Below are 14,272 nucleotides of genomic sequence, written 5' to 3' on the forward strand. Positions count from 1 at the left end.
ATGGTGCTCCTTAAACCTAACTTTAAAATAAATTTTTGGGGATAAATAAATCATAAGTTAGATGTTGTTATAGACAGATAGACTACCTACCGTGCGTGAGACTAAATAAATTCAAGTACCGTAATAGATGAATGTTTGAACATCAATATTCAAGTTAACCAACAAACTCACTCTTGTGTTGCATGTCTGTTGTGATAATCTTAAGTAGACAACAAACAGGCTTGAATATTATGGCAACGTCCAAGGCCCAATGGTTTCATATCAAGAGTGAATATACCACTTTAATAACATGTTGATTGTTCATTTAAAAGACTTACAGATATACCGGTACCGGTACATTTGAGATCATATCTAAAAATGTCCGACGAGTGGAAACATGATGAGCAGTTGGGAGCTGCGGGGAAGAGTTACGTTAAAGACGGATTAAAAAGACAAGAAAAGCTTAATTTTTTTAAGAAGAGACAATGCGTGATATGGTGGGAGCCTTTGTATTTTTTTTTTATTCACGTTTTTTTTTTAATTTTTTTTTTTATAATTTGTTTTTATTTTATTTTCGTTTTTATTTTTAATTTTTTTTTGCATTTTATTTTTTTTTTATTTTTTTTTTAATGTTTTTTCACAACAATTTTTTTATTTTACCTTTATTTTAAGTTTTTATATTTATTTTTTTTTCCAATTTTAAGCGTGACAACGATGGGCCACCATAGACCTCAGAGTCTTAAAACTATTTATCTAAAGAAGAATGATCTCGTTTCCGAGGCCTCGCTCGCGTGCCGAATAAATGCGCTCGCGTGCCAGGGGTTGCCCACCCCTGGACTAAGATAAAGTGGGAGGTGGGACCAACATGACGGGCTGGTCTATATTGGGATGCACTTTGCGCATTTGTTAACTTTTCCCTTATAACGGTGAAATATAGAGGACCTCCCTTACCCCAGAGTCATGACGGATCCTAAAGTGCTAATTGCATTCTCCTAAATTGTTAATTACACATCCTTTAGGTGTCAAAGCAGCCCCCCCAATTCGTCAGGTTCACAAAATTTCGATTCAGCGCTGATTATTGAGAATTTTTTCTGTGTGTTGACCAGGCCTGATTACAGTGTGTTAGCAATTATTACTTATGCCCATAACAGGTTTGATCTAGTAATAATTGGTAAGCTTTGCCTACGAACGAGAGACCACGTGATGAAAGAAAACACGCTTGGAATTCATACAATGGGTTTCAGTATGATAAAATGTTTGCTATGTGCAGAGCAAATGTATCTAAGTTATATCCCGCAACCTAGAGGTGTGTAACTGTTTATATTTACACAAGGAAATAGTGTTTACGTAGAAAGAAGGGATTTCATGGTATTCTAAACGGACCATTGTGTTATTATAACCTTGCAATGAAAGATGGTTATGACTTCATAGAGTGTAGATGGCGAACAACTACAATGACATATCTCGTTTGATTTCGATTTAAAATGTCTCGTTGAAATGAGCTAGTAAAGCCTAGTGCAGGGAAATATACAAATCTTTTATATTGCATCATTGTATACTACAGCACACCGAAGAATAAAAAGTTCCACCCCTAAATTTTGTTTTACATTTTCATTGACCCCCCCCCCCCATTTCAAAAAGCCAGCTATCACTCAGCAAATAGTCCCACACAAATAGACTGAATAAATTCTTTCAAAATATATCTCAATAGTTTTAGCGTGAACAGAAGACTGTATATGACGTCCTATATTATAGTAAATAACACGCTGTGTTTACAACTGAGCGATAATGTTGGATCGATATCTCTGGTCTGGGGGTTTATATCTAACTTGTCATTCACGGCTTATTTGGATAAGAAGGTTGAACACAACACACTGAAATAGACAATTCTCTTGTATCACTACTATATTTACTACAGTCGGTACAATATGAAGCAAAGTCTCGAAAATTTTTATTTCGAGAGTGCTTGTAACGAAAGGAAGTCTAGATACCTCTCTCTAGTATGGTGGCCCATCATTATCACGCGTAAAAATTTAAAAAAAAAATGAATGAGCGAAAATAAAAAAATAGTTGTGAAAAAACATAAAAATAATTGAAAAAAAAAAAGAAATAATTAAAATTAAAAAAAAAAATGAAAATAAAAACAAAAAAAACGAAAAAAAAAAATTAAAAAAAAAATTGGATAAAAAGAAAAGAACAAAGTTGACAACGATGGTCCGCCTCGTGGCCCATCGTTGTCACGCGTTTTTATTTTAGGAAAATTTGATGCTGCTTGGGACCAACGTTGTCAGGCTTAATCCTACACGCACAAATGTGTTTCTTGGGTTTCTAACTCACTACTGATTTTCATGAGCAATATCCAATAAATTCAAAACGAAAATGTTCTATAAATTCTCCATGCTACAAGTTCAATCACAAGCAATATATTTATAATAATGATAAGAGAATGTAGAATTGAATACGAAAATTTGCTTTTACGTGTAGAACGTAATTGAATTGGATAATGCTGCTTAACTGCTCAGTTGTCTGGACACTCGAGCGATGCCGGGACGGTACCGTCTGACCGTACCGGTACCCATGCAATCACTCATGAAAGAATGGGAGATACGGATAGTCTCGTAGAATATAGACTACTGAAACACTCTCTGCGCCTGCCCCATACCGTACAGCCGTAACGTACCGATCTAGAAAAATCGCCCGTGCTCAACCATTTATTTCAATCCATACCTCGACTCACTATATTCTACTAGGATCGAGGTATGGATTGAAATAAATGGTTGAGCACGGGCGATTTATCATTTGTCTGGATCGGTACGTTACGGCCGTAAGGTATGAGGCAGGCGGAGAGAGTGTTTCAGTAGTCAATATTCTACGAGACTATCCGTATCTCCCATTCTTTCATGAGTGATTGCATGGCTACCGGTACGATCAGACGCAAAGCGACTATAACCGACTATCGGTATTTGGTAAGACGGTACGGTACCAGCATCGCGAGTGTCCAGACAACTGAGTAGTTAATCAGCATTCTCCAATTAAATTACCTTCTACACGTAAAAACAAATTTTCCGAATTTTCGTATTCAATTCTATATTCCCTTATCATTATTATAAATATATTACTTCTTGTTTAACTTGTAGCATGGAGAATTTATAGAACATTTTCATATTGAATATTGCTCAAGAAAATCAGTAGTGAGTTGGAAACCCAGGGAACACATTTGTGCGCGTAGGATTATGCCTGACAACGTTGTTTCCGAGCAGAAGCAAATTTTCTAAAAATAAAAACGCGTGACAACGATGGGCCACGAGGCGGACCATCGTTGTCAATCTTTTCATTTTCTTTTTATTCAATTTTTTTTTTTGGGGTTTTTTTTTTAATTTTTTTTTTTTAATTCTAATTCTTTTTTTCATTTTTTTTTTCAATTATTTTTATGTTTTTTCACAACTATTTTTTTATTTTCGGTTTTTTATTTTATTTTTATTTTCAATTTTACGCGTGACAACGATGGGCCACCATACTCTAGTAATCTCGCTCGCAAGGCGACTAATAAAACCGTTCGGTAGATAGCTATGTGTTGTGTCTCGCGTATTTGAACGGCGGGGAATTAACCTTCTTTAATGGAGGTCTCAATAGTTGCTCAGATTGTCGGAAGGCATAGGGTTGACAATGGACTCGTGATGACGACCCTTCTTTGCCGAATGGGTGATACTATATATTTTTCTAATAAGTAACAGCCGAACTGTAACTTAGCCGAAGGGTCAAACTCAAATGGAATAGATTGATGAAATATGACGAAAAACATATACTGTATATATAGGTATATGAATTTACGAGTATGCAACATTTAATCAACATTGTTATTCATAATGTTGAATGATCACAACATCAACATATATAAATAGCCATTAAAAAAAAATTTTTTTTAAATATTTGTCAGCAAAAAAGTTCAAGATTCCATCTGGAAGTTTTTATGAAAATAGTGATAACAGAATTAAAACTCGAAAAGACTTATGTTGTCACACATATCAGAGGTATTATTACATTATATGGCTGACGAATACGATGCTTCCGTTTAAGCAACTTCTAATATTACTCATACTTAGTCGTTCTAGTCATAGTTAGTCGCTTTAGGTATGAGAGGCCTTCCTGTATGTGGCCCGAGATATACTTTAATTTAACTCCTCTATGATTAGGCAAGCTCGAGTGGATTTAGATCACATAAAAAGAAAACGTAAACCATTTGGCGATTGTACGCCCACTATAAATATACCAATTTGCCTACCGGCATTGCAATACTGACGTGTTGGCATCTTCCGTAGTGAATGCGATAGATTGTGGGATGGAGGATTCATTTTGAATAGAAACGTAGATTGCCACCGGAAGGTCGGTTTTTAAATATTCATGGACATAACAGTGATTTCATAGATATAAGGTCCATGTAGGGTCCTGTTTTAGCGATAGATCTTTTAACGATCTTTGGTTAATTTTGATAAAATAAGACTATGCAAAAATCTAATGAAAATCGGTTCTGATAACCACGGTTATCTATAATCTCTGACAAAGGAGACTGACGGACATGACTTGACCTGTTACGTAAGCATCTGTAACGTCGCCGGTTTCAGCTACTGTGGGGCCCCCGTGCGACACGGATTGCATGTGGTCCAATGTTAAGAATTGCCCAGCGCGGGGCCCACTGCGGCCGCGCAGGTTGCAGTGGCCTGAGGGTGGTACTGTCTATTTTTAAACATCTAACCGCTAAGTCATAGCAACGAGTTTGCGGAAAAACACGACGAACAAACGTTACGCAGGCAGTCACGCTCGACGGAATAAAAAAATAAATTTTAGGAAGCAGGTCCCATGGCACTCTGAGAGAAGCTATTTATCCCCAACAAAAAGTCGCTCCGACAACAAAACTGCCGTATTCTACGGACCATAAAAGCATCTTAAATCCTGTTTTTTTTTTCTCCCAAAAGTCGATCAAGCGTCATATATATACGCTGATGCGCCTATTGTATGGATCAGTAGTGATTTGTGCTTTATTGTCTTTACCAATTGCCTACCGATAGTATTGTTTTCATAAACAAACCACCGTCTTCAACTTCCTAAAAGCCATTGCGTCTTATTGTCCGATGCGCATCGTGTATATAAAAAAACAAGCTAAGCAATTTATTTATAATGCGGTGCGCCTTCAGGTCCGTTAAATACCGTAACAACAAGGATTTAGCAAAACGATCCATATCAACACTACGTTTCAAATAAATTTTCTGTGATTTTTTTGAAATACTCCTTGTAGTTTTCCGTCTGTCACATTACTGAAATTAATTCGTAACGCAGGGGATTTCCAAATCATACAGTGACGTCACACTGAAAAGTGCGGTTTCACTTTACATAAACTTGAAGACTTTTTCATTCTATATAGAATGTATAACTGCAATGACGAAGTAATTATGTAGGGCTGATACATGATCACAAGGGTAATGATAGAATTTTTTAATAATTTCCACTCGCGATTTCTTTTTACTCAGCGCTAACTTCATACCTATATATATATATATATATAATCAGTGTAAATATTACTACATTTCCCGACTAAGAATTTTGCTCAGAACAAAAGGTTTACAAATCTTAAAAACAGAATGGGAAAATTATCAATGTTTGGAATTACATTGGAAGGGAACAGAACAGTATATTTCCCAGGCGATTTCATTAAAGGACAGGTTTTGATTCAAGTAACTGAGCCAATGAAGATGAAAGGTAAGACGTGGTGGTCTTGCGGTTCTTTGAAAATAATAAATTTTATAAATAATGTAGGTATCATGTTTTGATTGGAGTGAAAAACGTTGTGTGAAAAAGCCATTTATATAGCTAACCGTCACTGCAATAAAAAAAAAAGAATATATTTTTTTAGCATTCGCCACTCAACATCACTAAAAAACGCATGCCAGTGAATTCTATTTTTTTTCATACTACCGAAAGGTATCAGTTATCGACTTTCTGATTAGCAGGATTTTTCCTGAGGGTCCGAAACTTGGGTTATCTTAATTAAAGACTGATTCGTAAATAAGACAAATCAATTTGAAAAATATTTTCGATACCGGAATAACAATTGGGCAGCATGTCCTGTTTGGCAAAAGCAAGTAAAGTTACGTTGTTTTATGCCCGAACCGCGAGTTCTCCTGTAAACGGGTTGGCAAAAAGTGTTTATTAATATATATGTGATAAATATGTAATACCGTGTAAAGGTTTGGCCAACTCGTGGTCAAATATTGACATATTGAACATAAAATTCTTTCCAGTAAAAACAGTTTTACTTCTGTAGAATTTGACATTGTGTATCTTACTTATCAGTAAATCTGAGCTTAAGATAGATTGTTTTTATTATTCCGAGAGTCAATTCGTCAGCAACGAAAATAAATGAGTGGTTGTAATAATATCTTGGCTGCAGTGGGTTGCGCGACTCCGTGTCATATCCTATTCCTGAATATTTTCCGGTTTCGTGTGTAGATTTTCATTGTTTGAATATATCGAAGTTACTGGAACTCACTGGCATAGTAGGCAAATGATTTAATAAAATGTCCTCACCATACCATGCGTTATTTATAGTGTATATTTATGCTTATTATATGAAAATTGTACCATTTCAAATCAATATCGAAACATCCAAAACAAAAATTGACATAAATAGGCTAACACCTATTTTATAACGTTATTTGTCCTATCCGTGTCCCGAGGTGTACATGTATTGACTAATTTTCCTTATTCATTCCTACTGTTCAGCTATTAAAATCAAGTTTGTCGGCAGAGCATACGTTCATTGGTCTGAAACACACACAACAGGATCAGGCGAAAATCAACGAACCGAAACTCGACATTATTCTGCAACTGAGAACCTATTCGAACAGACTGTCATCGTACACGGAGAAGGTAAAAAGTGCAACAAACAGTGGTATAATTCAGCATTATAATCTACCCCAATAAGAAAACTGGGTTGGGCGCAAATACTTACACGTGGAAATTTCGTTATAGCCTGAACTTTAAAAAAAATTAATATGATCTGCCAATGAAATTTTATATAAGTATATTGTATTTCTATTTACGTAGGCGCCAATGAACAGACTAAGCTTCCACAAGGACAACATGTGTTTCCATTTCAGTATCAATTGCCGGCTCCACTTCCGTCGTCTTATGAAGGTAAGGACATCAATTTTCCATATTGTAGCGTAAACAAAAATAAAGGCACAATACGTCGAGTTTAAGGTGCCTAGTTAGAATGGAAATCGCGACTCATCCGGGCCCTGCCTCGCAAAACAATTCATTCTATTCATACTCCCGACACAATCAGCTTAATTAATACAAATTGGTATGCGTTGGGAAGAAAATATATTTTTTAACAATAATACACGACAACTAAGAGTTTTACATTCATTACACATTTAGGCGTGAGCTGCTATACGTGAGCTTGTTTAGTGTATAAAAACGATTAAAAGGCCACTGATTTTTTATTTGATATTCGCGAGTCGTGAATCATCTTATTATCAAAATTAATTTTTACGATTTTTATCGTTTTATATCTAAATACCCATCAGTTATCGCTATTTTATTTATGAAAACATGAAGAGCGACCCACGTTTCATTGTTACCTCCTAATACGGAACATGGTTGACAAGTAGTAGATGTTTGAAATTGGCGAAGTACTCTCCGAACTAGGACTCACGGCGTCATGCCTTTTACCTTCGGTGCACTGTTTTAATTGTATATATCGTTAATCTCCCGATGACCAAAGTGACTATGTTTATAGTCACTTTGCCGATGACAAAATCATCGCTGACCATGTGTAACGTCTCACGTGACGGCCGTCATGTATAACGTAACCCGTGATCATACCAATTGCATGACGTAATTCCCACCGCCTTGACGTTTATAGATACAACCTTGAAATTCCGGGATTTTATCAAATATTATTCCCGACGCATGCGGCCCGCGTGCCAGGGTTTGTACCACTCTGTTTTAAGTAATTGTAAATGAAGTATATGTTTAACAGAATAAATAAAATCAATAAAGTTCAACGAGCAATTTCAAATAAAGTAAATAAGAACGCGTGGAAGGCATTCACGTTCAAACTTTGAGATACTATGCCGCACGGTGATTTACACTCCTTCGTCAAACTAACCTTTGTAGAGAATTCTTCCATCTATAAGTACTGAAAATTGGAAATATATTGATCCATTGGTTGCGAAGAAGAGCGATTTTTTTCATAAAAACAATATAGTAATACGATTCAATGGTCAATATTGTGTCCATTAATAAAGAGAAAAGTCGGTTAGGGCGTTAGGCTATTAAAGACCAATAATGGCCAGTGTTGCGCTTGAAAAATGTTATCTCTGTTCTCTCTTGAATACCCGCTTATATCCCAGTCAAACATTTCTAATCAATCGCACTTCTGAAATTTTTTTTTTTTACTTTGTGCCAGTTGTGTTTTACTTCTAATAAAAATTGCTTTTTGAATTTTAGCTACAATATATATGACCCTAGTTAGCATTTTTCAGACAGCATTGGATACATTAGATACTGGGTGAAAGGAACAATTGTGAAACCATGGAAATTTGATAAACATACAACGCGAGGGTTTACTGTTCTTGATACATTAGATCTGAACAACATTCCAAATATTTTGGTAAGTTTGATTTTTTAAGCAACAAGCATTAATAATAGCAAACAGAGGGAAGAGCAAAAGTATCGACTATTAAATATATTATTTCTATTGAACGACAAAAACAAATCAGCCAAGTTCAGGAAATACTCATTTTTAGTTTGTTAACATGTTCATCTTCAAAATATTGCAATCGTGGGGGTGGCAAATAAATGAAAATGTCTGACCCAGTTTGGCAAGGTGCTGCGGGTTTGGATTTGGTAATGAGATTCATTTATGTCAACGAAAATATAAGCAAATTTCCGGAAGTATGTGTACCAAGATGACACGCAACCTGAACACTAACCTGGTACACATACTATGTTCAGGTTGTGCGCCATCTTGATACACATACCTTGGGAGCACTGAAAATTTCACATCATTTATTCTCCTCTGCTAACTCTTTCTGCATTGAACAAGTTATCATCTCCGCGCTTTTAAATTACAGACTCCTTCTGGACATTCAGACACAAAAACTCTTTGCTGCTGGTGTTGTACGAGTGGGCCGATCGAGGCAGAATTTCACACTGACAGATCTGGTTACGTCCCAGGGGAATATATTTTGATAAATGCTGCCATCACTAATTCAAGGTATTAATTCATGCAACCAATTAGCTATCAAAATGTATTCTACTATTTACTATTTTACGATGACGATACATTTGCACCTGCGTACTTTTGCACCTATACATTTCCACTCATAGTTTTCAGCACCCGCGAATATTTGCGCAGATATACATTTGAATTCACGAACATTTGCGCCCATGTACATTTGCACCCACGCACACTTGCACCCACGGACATTTTCACCCGCGAACATTTGCATCCACGTACAAATAAAGGTACGTGGCTTCAAAGATAATGGAACCCTGTTTTACTAATACTATTTTCTGTAACGAATACTGCCACTTAGTGTTAGTTGGTTTGATATCTTCTGCTAAATAATGTTCATGTCAATCTTTTGTATTTTTGTGACTCAGTAACAGCAAAGTTAAATACACGTCTGCACAGTTAATGCAAAATGTGACGTATCACGCAACAACCAAGACAAGGAATGATTCCCGAGTTGTCAACACAATAACTGGGCCTGGAGTTGGTAAACGTGCGACTGAAAATTGGACTAACGAAAGACTTCAGATTCCCCCGCTACCCCCCTCTGAACTACTACACTGCAGAATTATTGACATATCTTATTCTGTGATTGTAAGTATTCTTAGTACATTATCAAATTTATTTCAGTCTTTTATGTAAGTCGAGTACATTATAGATCAAATCATTTTCACCATACGCTGCACTGGCTCAGTATATTTATATTATAGTTAAAATTATTTTCTGCACAACCACTATTATACAGCAATAAACCAAAGTATTTTCATATAAACAATGACTAAAAACGAACTTGAAAACAAAAAAAATTCTATTGAAATAATTTTCCTATCTGGAATTAACAGAAATTCCCACGTTTCATATTCTTGTTCTTATTTTCAGTTCCAGGCTCACCTGAGAACATGTGCCGTTGACATGCGTTTATACGCACCAATCACAATCGGAACCATTCCAATTCGCAGTTTACAAATGTATGGGAACCAGCCCCCCCAACCAATTGGTATCGAACCACTAGCCGTAACACCAAGCGCTCCTCCAAACGAAAGTTTTCCACCCAACCCCTTGCCGAATCCAGAGCAAGCAACAAGCGCTTATCCTACGCCGGGAACTTTTAATCGTAAGTTTAGTTTTGTACTTTCATTTGACTCCGTAAAATAATTTACTGTAAAAATAGTTCTGTTTATATTACACATTGTTTAATTACAGTGCCCCCTCCCTCATACGCATCAGCAACCGGGGGTGGAGCAATAATAAAAGATGATGATGATGGATATACAATGGGAGACACATCCTTCACACCTCAGTATACTTACTACGATTGGAATCAATCGACTTTCACTTCCAACAAATAAGTACTTGACGACAGAATTTTTTTTATAGTTTTATAAATAATAGTGCCGCTTCCGAAGAAGTCAAAGAGAAGAGTGTATTTAGCTGTTTATCCTTATATTATATATATATATATCGGTATTTTTCTATAAATGAGTCCTATTCTTCATGCTCATATATATTGAGTTTATTTGTTTTATTATTGTTATTATATTCACATACTATTAAATTAATGTTCTATTTAATTTCTCTCAGAGCCATATGGCATCATAGGGCAAACCTTAGTGAAATGACTATAGTCCTGGGAATACACTGTCATATATATATATATATATACACATATATATATATATATATATATATATATACTGATTGTTAGGTGTGCGCAGCCTTCTTAAACTTTCGACATGCTAAACTTGATTGTGAACTATGCCAGGACCGCTCTGTACAAAAAACAACAAAGATTCCTCAAAACTAAAAACGATCAGATGGGAATAAATATCGCCGCATACTTTCCATATATGTGAATATATTATATTGATAGAGAGAACTATTTATCAAACACAGTAGGCTACAATGTATATAATAGTCGATAATAGTCGAGTAGCAAAGGTGAACTTTATATAACACAGGCTTGTCCATGTAACATATTTTTCTGTCCCATGCTATAGCAATTATGCCTGTCCCATCCATCCCATAGGATTCCCATTGGAATAAAATTCAATAAAAATTGTAAATTTAGGTTTAGCGTCTACTAAATTGGACAACATGCATGTACGAAGACATACAAAACAACAAAATTTACGGACTTAGTTAACATTATATTCATAACTATTATACATGTGTCTATCAGCCCCTTCACGAAGTATATTGTTGATGCTGAATATATTTTGCTCTTTATACCTAACAAGAGAGCTATGCTCAAATATATGAACACGAAATCCATAGCAAATTGTTTTACCATCATTTCCTCGAAAATCATACGGTTTTCGTGCCCCATGGGAAATACAAATGTGTGCTGTCCCATCCTATGGGACGTTTCCCAGGGGATTCCCATGGACAAGCCTGATATAACACTTCTTACTCTTCACCCACTTTCTCTACATTTTTAAAATCAAGACATCAATTTTTCTTATTACACAGTTTAAATTTGTAAATACTATATATCTTGCACATATATATAATAAAGCACAGTTTATATATATCTTGAATTTTTCTACCCCTTATATACTTTCTCTATCTGTCAAATTGAGGTTACAGCTATATTCAGGAGTTAGTCATGCATGGAGAGCGTACATATTATCGAGAAGTTTTATCGTTGATTAATATCTTCGATACGACTTAAATATGGATTGGCTTGAGAGATTTTGATAAATTTTCTTTCCGTGCTTGAGGTATAGCTCACCAGATATATTTTTTAAAAAAGTCATAAAAACAATAATGATGAAAAATAATTGGAAACATTGTAACTTGGTGTTGAGAATCACAAATATCTCAAACTAAAGAGATATTTTTCTATTCCAATGATTCATATGTAAAAGTTTTAAAAACATATCCATAGACTTCCACAAAGCATCAAACCCGTCATTTACCAGTAATTTAACCGATCTTCATTTTTGGCGAATGATTCCACATCAAGCATATATATTTATACTCGCTTCCCTTATGAATGCAATTGATGCATTGCGTTTGATTCTCTTACATATTGAACCCCATACAATCCATAGCATATCTTATTTAGCCTACTTCCATTGTGAAATTCTTGGGCAGCCTTACTGGTAAGATGGATACTACATAAACCAGTAAGTTCAACAATAAGTTCTTAATAACAGCGATTTTTCCTTAATGAAATCTAGACCATATTTGTGCAACCACTCTCATATTAGCAAACGGTCCCATTACATTCGAACTCACGTACATTTGAACCCACGACAATTGCATTCTACATACTATTGCACTTATGAAAAAGTTTTTTGTTTTACGGTTATTTGAACCCATACTAACTCTAACCCGGTTTTAGTACCCGCATATAGATTGAACCCGCGAATATACACATGGGTTCAAATGTACGGTCACCTTGGCAAACGGTTCACAGTAAAAATGTCATCATAATTTTCGGACATAATAAATAGGCTACTCAACATTTTAAACTTGTGTAGCGAATGTGCATTGTGTAACTATGGATTATAATGTATTTAACCCTTTTATATTAATAGCATGTAATATTTCACAAAATAGGCCGCATTATGTTTCTAATGCATTCGCTCCATGTATCGCCTTTCTCGTTTCGACCAATTTGATGACGTATCGTTTCCGGTTTGCCGAGAATGCTCTATAATATTGTGTTTTTTGTTTCACTCGTGATATGACCGTAATCTTACTGCATTAAGAATTAAGTGTGTACAATTTTATATGTATTTGGAATTTGGATCGTGCATCTTTTCAATAATATACAACAATCAACATCGTGTGCTTAACATCACCTGAGGGAATCCAGATTGGAGTCACATTCCATAAAAGGTGAAATTAATAACGTGGGAATCGAACTTTAAATATTAGGGTGAACAGTCTTTATCCCTAAGACCGCATCTTGTCTCCCTATACTTGCTTGGATTCCACTGAAGCTCACCGTTTTGCATAGGAAAATTTTGGCAATCACTATTCTATTCAATCAGACACAATGCTTGCTATTTATTTTGCACCCAGACATAATTACTGATTACTGGTATAGAAACATAAGCGTAGCCAGGGGGGTCGGTCATGAACCTTCCACATTTTCAAAAGTACCGTCAGAAATTTTGCATGTTGTTAAATTCAATATATTTTAACATTTTCAGCTACATGTTTTGTTTCATTGTCCAATCAGTTGCTTTATTGAATATGTAAAAAATTGCACAAAAGTTACACCCAACCTTACTTAGTAGATAAAAAAAATATAGTAAAACAAGCATGACTCTACAGGACGGCAAATCCACCATGCACTAACAGTACGTTGTGTTGTGCTGTAAATTTTTGCGATGGTACAGTAGGAGCCCATAATATTTTCTGGTGCAGTAGCTGAACTACCCCTCTATGTGTTGCTCAAGTTACTTAATGTAACACTGGGGATCCAATAATGCCAATAGTGTGCATATTGTATGTGACACTACAGGATATTTTTCCACTTCGGAATAGCGGCATCTATCATCTCTTAAAATCAGTAATCAGTAGTTTATTTCACACCATACTTAAAATAGGCACAAACATACAAATTGCAATAAATCAAATTATAAATTGGCCATATTTCAGGGTGAAGGAGACGCGAGAAACCAATACTGGTTATCGAGCATCCGCACCTATAAAATAAGTCTAACACTATAATATAAAAAAATAAATAAAGAACGAACTAAGTTTAAATAAATTGAGGAAAATTCTGGTAATAAATCGTTAAATGGGTGAAGAAATGTTCTACAGCACCGCAAACATTCAAACTTTATTAACTTAAATCCAGTGCGTCAATTCCATATGAAATAACTGTACCATACAATCAAACACTTTCTGTCAGGAATCATCACAAAATATGTCAATTATACCAAAATTTCTACATTTCAGGCAATTTTTTATAAACCATCAATAACTCGGGTGAAATTTTAAATTGTTCGATGAAATGAATGCAGTCCAATAAAATTC

At 35.3% G+C, this 14,272-nt stretch overlaps 2 protein-coding genes across 2 annotated transcripts; both read left to right on the forward strand.

Annotated features, from left to right (window-relative positions):
• Positions 1 to 5,508: 5,508 nt before the first annotated feature.
• LOC120331147 (arrestin domain-containing protein 2-like) lies at positions 5,509 to 9,251 on the forward strand. The gene is made up of 5 exons (XM_078113533.1): positions 5,509 to 5,733; positions 6,757 to 6,903; positions 7,081 to 7,170; positions 8,516 to 8,653; positions 9,117 to 9,251. The coding sequence occupies exons 1-4, from the start codon at positions 5,616 to 5,618 to the stop codon at positions 8,542 to 8,544; spliced, it is 384 nt and encodes a 127-aa protein (XP_077969659.1). The 5' UTR covers positions 5,509 to 5,615; the 3' UTR covers positions 8,545 to 8,653; positions 9,117 to 9,251.
• LOC144424467 (arrestin domain-containing protein 3-like) lies at positions 8,848 to 10,626 on the forward strand. The gene is made up of 5 exons (XM_078113807.1): positions 8,848 to 8,889; positions 9,117 to 9,259; positions 9,649 to 9,871; positions 10,157 to 10,391; positions 10,481 to 10,626. The coding sequence occupies exons 1-5, from the start codon at positions 8,848 to 8,850 to the stop codon at positions 10,624 to 10,626; spliced, it is 789 nt and encodes a 262-aa protein (XP_077969933.1).
• Positions 10,627 to 14,272: the final 3,646 nt, after the last annotated feature.

This window comes from Styela clava, chromosome 6, assembly GCF_964204865.1.
Source record: "Styela clava chromosome 6, kaStyClav1.hap1.2, whole genome shotgun sequence".
Taxonomy (NCBI): domain Eukaryota; kingdom Metazoa; phylum Chordata; class Ascidiacea; order Stolidobranchia; family Styelidae; genus Styela; species Styela clava.

Bases quoted from the DNA above. Each gene is read 5' to 3' on its own strand.
- LOC120331147 (XM_078113533.1), top strand. From the start codon at position 5,616: ATGGGAAAATTATCAATGTTTGGAATTACATTGGAAGGGAACAGAACA. The intron at 5,734-6,756 runs GTAAGACGTGGT...CCTACTGTTCAG, and splicing joins TGAGCCAATGAAGATGAAAG to CTATTAAAATCAAGTTTGTC. The intron at 6,904-7,080 runs GTAAAAAGTGCA...CTATTTACGTAG, and splicing joins TGTCATCGTACACGGAGAAG to GCGCCAATGAACAGACTAAG.
- LOC144424467 (XM_078113807.1), top strand. From the start codon at position 8,848: ATGTCTGACCCAGTTTGGCAAGGTGCTGCGGGTTTGGATTTG. The intron at 9,872-10,156 runs GTAAGTATTCTT...TCTTATTTTCAG, and splicing joins ACATATCTTATTCTGTGATT to TTCCAGGCTCACCTGAGAAC. The intron at 10,392-10,480 runs GTAAGTTTAGTT...GTTTAATTACAG, and splicing joins TACGCCGGGAACTTTTAATC to TGCCCCCTCCCTCATACGCA.